Raw genomic sequence first — 7643 nt, 5'->3', positions numbered from 1 at the left:
TCTTTCAGGTCCTGTATACTTTTCCTCATTTCATCATGATGTCTAGCTGAGTTTACTTGTATCTCATTCAGTTTCCTTAGAATTATCACTTGAAATTCCTTGTCAGTCATTTCAAGGGCTTCTTGTTCTATAGGATCTAGAGCTTGAGATTTGTTATCTTTTGGTGGTGTACTTTCTTGATTTTTCGTATTTCTCGTATCTTTTCTTTGATGTTTATTCATTGTGGCAGGGGGTTTCACAGTCCACAGGTTTGACACTAATGACTAAGATGTTGCTGTGGTTGCCAATTTGGTATGGCTACCTCACTGACTCCCTGTTCCGTGCGCTCTGGCCCGGGCTGCTGGGATGCACCAACGCACCGCAAAGTGTATGGGCTCTGCAGAGCTTCCCCTTCCCCTGCAGGATGTCTCCCTGCTCTGTGCGCCCTAGGCAGGCTTGGGATGGAGCTGGGTGGCGGCGGTGAAGCCTACCTGCTGCTGGATCACACGGCAGTGGCCCCCCCCACAGGGTGTGTGGCCTTTTGGAGCTTTTATCTCCCCTGCTGGATGACTCTGTGCTCCCTACACATTGGGCCAGGCTGCTGGATTGAGCGGCAGCAGCGTGGACTGTGTGGGGTTCCCGCCTCCCCTGCCAGATGTCTCCCTGCTCTGTGTGTACTGGGCTGGGCTGGGAATGAAGCCAGGTGGCAGCGGTGATGCCTACCTGTTGGATCACACAGTGGCGGCCCCGCAAGGCGTGTGGATTCCGCAGAGCTTCTGTCTCTCCCACTGGACATCTCCCTGTCTTGGCCGCAGGTTAATTCACTTCCAACTTCACGGACGGGCGGGTGGGGGCGGGGGATCAGAAGCCGCGGTCACCGCTGCAGCCTGGGGTGACACACGCTGGCTCAGGCCTCCATGTTTCCACGTCTGTGGCTGCAATGCGGGTGGGTCGCACGCGTGGGTTAGGGGAAGATTCCCGGTTCTCGGCAGGGTAAGGCCCCCCTTTCGAAGCGTTCCTTTGCTCCGATTCTGCTACAGCTGCATCTGGTGCAGGCCTCAGGCTGCTTCTACTCGTGGTGGAAAAGTGGCAGGCAGCTCTCCTCTTCCGCCATCTTGACCTCCACTGTAGTGTTGAGCAAAGGGAAGACTCTGGTTTCAGGGCACAAAATGAATGTCACAGAGAAATCCTGCGGCTCCCAGGGCTCCCCCGCAGGCCAAGCCGGAGCAGCTCCACACTTTCGCCATGGAGAAAGAGAATAGACGGCCGCTCCTCTCCACAAGTCTCTTGCAGGTCGCCAGGCGGGCGGGCGGGCAGGCTGCACGCGTCCTGCCCCACTCGCACTAACTGTAGTTGCTCCAGGAGCCGGTCCACAGCCCCCACGGGCTCTGGATGCCGCGGCCGCACTGTCACCGGCCGGAGGGTGCTCGGCGATCGTGGTCTGGTGCAGCGGCGGCCGGAGGGCAGCGGTGGGTCCGTGCGACCGTGCTGCAGCCTGTTGGCGGAGATCAGGCGTGGCAGTTTCCCGGCGGGATCCGAAGCCAGAACAGCTTCTCCCGGGCAGCGAGAGCTTGAAGAACCAGAGGCGCCTGGAGCGGAGGCGGTGGTGGCACTGGCAGTAGCGGCATCCGGCTCTGCCTACCTCCCCGCCGCCATCTTGCTTTCACCTTGAGCTATATTTAATAACAAGTTTCTACCCTCATATAAATTAATTTTTATTTCACTTAACATAGTTTTCTCCAAGTTCATCCATGTTGCTGTGAATGGCAGAATTTCATTCTTCTTTAAGTCTGAGTAGTGTTCTGTTGTGTATATATACCACATTTTCCTTATCCAGTCATCTGTTGATGGACATTTAGGTTGGTTCCATATCTTGGCTATTATTAATAGAGCTATGATAAACATGGGAGTGCAGGTGTCCCATTGACATGATGATTTCCTTTCCTTTTTGTGTATACCCGGTAGTGCAATTGCTGGGTAAAATGACAGTTCTATCTGTGGTTGTTTGAGAAACCTCTGTACTGTTTTCCATAATGGCTACACTAAGTTACAGTCCCACCAATAGTGTGGAAGGCTTACCCTTTCTCCACATCCTTACCAGCATTTGTTATTCTGTCTTTTTGATAATAGCCAGTCTAACTGGGGTGAGATGATATCTCAGTATGGTTTTGATTTGCATTTCCCTGATGCTTGGTGACGTTGAACATTTTTTCATGTATTTGTTGGCTATTTGTATGTCTTGCTTTCAGAAATGTCTATTCAATTCCTTTGCCCATTTTTTAATTGGGTTACTTGTTTTTTCATTGTTGAGTTACTTGTTTTTTCTTTTTTTTTTTTCCATTTTGTCTTTTTTACTGACCGGTAACGGGATCGCAACCCTCAGTGTCGCGCCCGTACCGGGGACCGGCAACGGGATCGCAACCCTCGGTGTTGCGCCCGCACCGCGCTCAGCCAGTGAGCGGGAACCGGTCTCCACATGGGATCCGAACCCTCGGCGGGAGCGCCACCGCACTCCCAAGCAGCACACTCTCCAGTGCGCCACCAGGCCGGCCCTTGTTTTTTCATTTTTGAGTTACTTGATATCTTTGTATATTTTGGAGAAATACCACATGTCCTCACTTATAAGTGGGAGCTAAAAAATAAATGAAAGAGAAAGAAACAAACAACAGTCACAATAAAACATTGAACTTTCAAAAGGAGAGAACAGAACTATGGTTACTAGAGGTGGGGGGGTGTTTAGCAAAAAATTGATCAAGTCACAAAGAATGACTACATTTTGTAAAGATGAGTATACTGATTATCTTGATTTGATATTCAGCAGGTATTGATATTCAGCTCTGTACCACACAAATACATATAATCAATTATGTTTCGATAAAAAAATCCTGTGAAATCTAAAAAACAAAATTAAGTTTTAAATATTCAGCATCCCAGGGCTGGCCTGTGGCTCACTTGGGAGAGTGTGATGCTGGTAACACCAAGGCTACCGGTTTGGATCCCTATATAGGGATGGCCGGTTAGTTCACTTGGGAGAGTGTGGTGCTGACAATACCAAGTTAAGGGTTAAGATCCCCTTACTGGTCATCTTTTAAAAAATAAAATAAAAATAAATATTCAGCATCGCAATATATACCTGTGGGATTTTTCTCCTGTTAACTAAAATATTTTGAATGTGTTTCATTTTTGGTTCAATGCATTTTCTCTTTTCCCTTTTATGTATATAACATATACAAACTTTACGCCCCAAAAATCTGTGTAACAAATGTATACGGGGGGGGCAGGGGGGGCAGTACAGGGATCCAAGTGTGTAACAAATATTTATTGTTATTTAATCTCAGAACTGGTGATAAGAAAAATGTAGCCTGGAAGATACTTCCAAAGAAGCCATGTAAAAATCTGATGAACACATTGAATAATTTACACCAGCAATTGGCAAAATGTAAGTGTATAACTTAATCAAAGGAGGTAATTTAATCTGAGAAAGGGACTCCAATTACTTTGCCTTACTTATAAAAGGATAATATTTGTTTTATCTAAAGGAAGGTATTTTTACAATCTTAACAGCAAATGAGCATTAAAACAAAATTTGTTAGAAGCTGAATGGAATATTTATAAAATATATATTTTACATGTACCAAATTTTCATAGAGTCATCTTAGAATAATAAAATTTAATAATAAAATTAATCACACTTTGATTTCTGCTGTTCTGACTACTTCATAATTCAAGCAGATGTGTGTCCTGTGGTACTCATTCCCTTTATCTTTTTATTTTTAGATTGTGAGTACCTTAATGGTAGAAACTGATAGCTTTATGCCTTTTTTACATTTCCCATTATGTGTGGTGGTGTCTTATACAAAGTATAAGGATGTTCGATGGTGGTTTTCTTTAATTTTACCATTACTGAAGTATCATGGAAAAAATAAGGGTTTCTACTTATAAATTTTCTTCATAAATGGAAAGTTAGTTTTGAAAATCTAAGACATATGGTATAAATTGCATTAGAGAATGCTTATTTCAGTGGGGTGAGAGCAAGATTATATGCTTTTCATCTTTGGTGGCTTTTTTTTTTTTTTTTTAAGGATAATCACTTCAGTGGGTCTTAATGTTGTGCTTACCTCAAATAATTTGAAAATAGAAGTATGCCAGAAATGTTAAGAAATTAATCAAACAAAGTTGATTAGGATATGGAATATTTCAGTAAAAAAGCTTATATAGGAATATGTCTTGATAGTGATTCAGAATTACTGATAAGAAGAATTAAACCTTTGTTTCTTTATCTAATCCTCTTGGTATAACAATGGCCCATTCACAGTCCTTTACTTAATACTTATTGTGTGAAATATGGTCAATAGTGATATGGCAATATTTGAAGTTCTCATTTATGTATTAGGTGAAATATAAACAGAGGAAGTGGCCTACACCCATGAGGGTTCAAGGTGCTTATACTATAGTTGGAAATAGACATGGAAAAAGACAATGTTTACAAAGTGAACTTTGTGACAAGTAGAAAATTTAAAAGTAGGTCATGAGTAATGGGATATGAGAAAAATGACATAAAATATAACAAGATTTTATCTTATGGAACAAATAAATTATCTACATAATTTTATTTATTACCTAGTTAATTGCTTTCTTAAAGTATATACACTTCTTTTGAGTAGCTAAGTCCAGCAGCTATTGTAGCAATATTTAATTATTAAAATCAATGAAATAGCCCAATCAGCTCTAGAGATGGGGCACAATCTCAAAGCTTATAACTACAAACATTTAAATAATACTTATAGTTAAGGATCATATAATAATTTATAGCTGCAGAGCACTTTCTTTTTTTACCATTACAATTATGAGGACAATAAGATTGAAGGAGGTGAAGTAGCCAGTCACAAATGATACAGTTAACAAAGATGCTAGAATTAAAACCTAGGCTTTTAGTTTGCAATGCCCTCGTTCTTTCCAGTACTTTTATTTTTTTTAGATAATAAGAACTATCCCCACAACTTCCTTTTTTTTTTTTTTTGTCTTTTTTCCGTGTCCGGCAACGGATCGCAACCCTCAGTGTCGCCTCCGTACCGGACCGGGACCGGCAACGGGATCGCAACCCTCGGTGTTGCCCCCACGCCTCGCTCAGCCAGTGAGCGGGAACCAGTCTGTATGTGGGATCCGAACCCTCGGCGGGAGCGCTGCCGCACTTCCCAAGCGGCGCACTAGCGCAGTGCGCCACCGGGCCGGCCCCCCCACAACTTTCTAAGATGACTAATTGTCCTCATATTTTAAAAAATTTTTTAATTTTGAAGCACTCACTAACTTTTTTTTCTTGACCCTCTGAGAGCAAAACTCCATGACCTTTGAATAGAAGGTATTTCTTACCAAGTGTATTCTCTATATCACTACAACACAACCATGAAAATTGGGAAATTAATATGAGCATTACTGCCATCCTAATCCTCAAACCACATTCATGTTTTGCCAATTTGTGTGTGTGTGTGTGTGTGTAGCTGGCTGGTATAGGGATCTAAACCCTTGAACTTGGTGTTATCAACACCATGCTCTATCCAAGCCAATTATCTTAATAATGTTCTTTATAGTAAAAGGATCCAGTTCCAAATCAGGTGTCATATTTAGTTTCAAGTCTCTTTAGTCTCCTTTCCTATAGAACAGCTCCTCAGTTTCCCTTCATTTTCATGACACTTTTGAAGATTATCATTACCATCATAGAATAGTCCGCGATGTGCATTTGTCTGAGCATCCTCATGATAGATAGATACAGGTCATGCATCTTTGGCAAGAATATCACAAAAGTGATGGTGCATTTCTGTCATTGCATATTTATCAGGTCGCACTCTATTTCAATCTGTTCCATTATTAATGAAATATTCACTTTGATCACTTGATTAAAGTGGTGTCTACTAGGCTTCTCTACTGTAAAGTTACTCTTTTACTACCTAATGCATTAGCATTGAATTGTCTGGGAAGAGGAAGAGTTGTTTTTTATATTTTAATCCCTGTGTGTTCCTCCTGTAGGCACTTATATTTAATAAAAGGAAGGTGGGAAGGAAGGACTATTGCATTTAACCCTGTGGTAGTCCATATGATTGTTATGATCTTTCTTTATTAGCTTATATATAGTTATTTCAGAACATGAATATTTTTCCTGGAAGTAGATAGATAAACAGTATAAAATGTACTGAACAGTGCCTACAGAGTAATATATAATATAGCAAGCTTTGCTTGATGTTTACATATTATGAAATTATGTAAACAAAGGGTTAAGGTAACTTGAGCCCTTTTTTGACAAACACAAGAAATTTATATTGATACCACCATGAATATTATTTTTGACAATTTGGAGAAAACATTGACACTGTATTTCTTCACAGTGCAGCAGAGACCGAGAGATGATGGACTAATGGACTTAGCAATGAATGACTGTGATTTTAATTATGGAAAGAGATTGCACATGATAGATTTGGAAATCCAAGAGGCATTTTTGTTTTTCATGGCCTCTATTTTAAAAGGTTATAGATCATACTTGAGGCCAATAACACAAGCCCCATCTGAGACAGCCACAGATGCAGCCTCTCTTTTTGCTCTGCAAGGTGAGTGATTACATAGCTTTACAGATTTCATATGATTGAGCTTAACCTCGTAATGATTCAATTGCTGTCTGGGTTAATACCTTACATTTATCAAAATACACACCTAGTTTGAGGCGTATGTGAATACCAGCACTGTTGGTAATCCTTTTACATAGGACTAGTTCTTTCTCAGGCACATTAGATATAATCGCATTAGCAAAATATGCAGAAGAAACTATTTGAAAAATACAGAGCCTCCTAACCATATCCCATTGCACTCTGTTGTGTCACATGTGTTGAGATATTGATGCTTTTAGCTTTCAGGGCAGCAAGGCTGTGTGGGAAAAGCAGAGGAACCCATTGGTTAGTTACTTCCAGGCTTGATTAGCCTCATTTGTTTTATTTCAGTATGCTTTACAAATACTGCTTTTTGTCTGTGCCATGAAGTAAAAAAAAGGTTGGAAATCCCTAGAGTGCAATTGGAGTCATAATATGTATTTACTTTCTTTTATAGTATTTAACATTTGAAAGAGAAATGCATTTAAGAAGTTTATATTGAGTGCCTCCAGATGCTAGGCATTGGGTATATAGTGGTATGCAAAAGAGACATGTCTACAAAAAAAAAGGAGAGAGAGACATAGCCACTTCTCTCATGGAGCTTATAGTTAAGAGGGCAAGCAATTAGAAATAATATGAGTGAATAACTATAGTTCACAGCGTTAGATCACAGAAGGCCTTCATGAACGAGTAACAGCTGAGCCATGATCTGAAAAATGAGTAGAAATTAGCCAGGCAAAGATAAAGTAGGGGAGTGTTTTAGGCAGTGAGAACAGTTTATGCAAAGGCCTGGAGGCCGGAAAGAGCTTGAGTTCATGGGCCCAAAAGAAGGCCCAAGTGCAGTGTAAGTGAGCACAGTGAGTAAGGTGGAAGGTGAAATCAGGCAACAAATTTTTGGTCTGTTTTCAATAAGACACAAACATAAATAAATACTAGAGAGAATGTTACTGCTGCTTTGAAAAAGCCACATATATATATATATATATATATATATATATATATATATATATACACACACACACAAAAGAA

The 7643-nt window shown here is 40.9% G+C and overlaps 1 protein-coding gene across 1 annotated transcript in view; it reads left to right on the top strand.

Moving 5' to 3' along the window:
* DENND4A (DENN/MADD domain containing 4A) overlaps positions 1-7643 on the top strand; it is a 94383-nt gene that overhangs the window by 22254 nt on the left and 64486 nt on the right. The window contains exons 8-9 of the mRNA XM_008575373.1: positions 3318-3418; positions 6360-6578. Coding sequence (XP_008573595.1) covers positions 3318-3418; positions 6360-6578 — 320 coding nt within the window. The remainder of the gene's footprint in view (positions 1-3317; positions 3419-6359; positions 6579-7643) is intronic.

This window comes from Galeopterus variegatus, unplaced genomic scaffold (genome assembly GCF_000696425.1).
Source record: "Galeopterus variegatus unplaced genomic scaffold, G_variegatus-3.0.2 Scaffold1178, whole genome shotgun sequence".
Classification (NCBI taxonomy): domain Eukaryota; kingdom Metazoa; phylum Chordata; class Mammalia; order Dermoptera; family Cynocephalidae; genus Galeopterus; species Galeopterus variegatus.
This window is presented reverse-complemented; position numbering and strand designations above follow the sequence as displayed.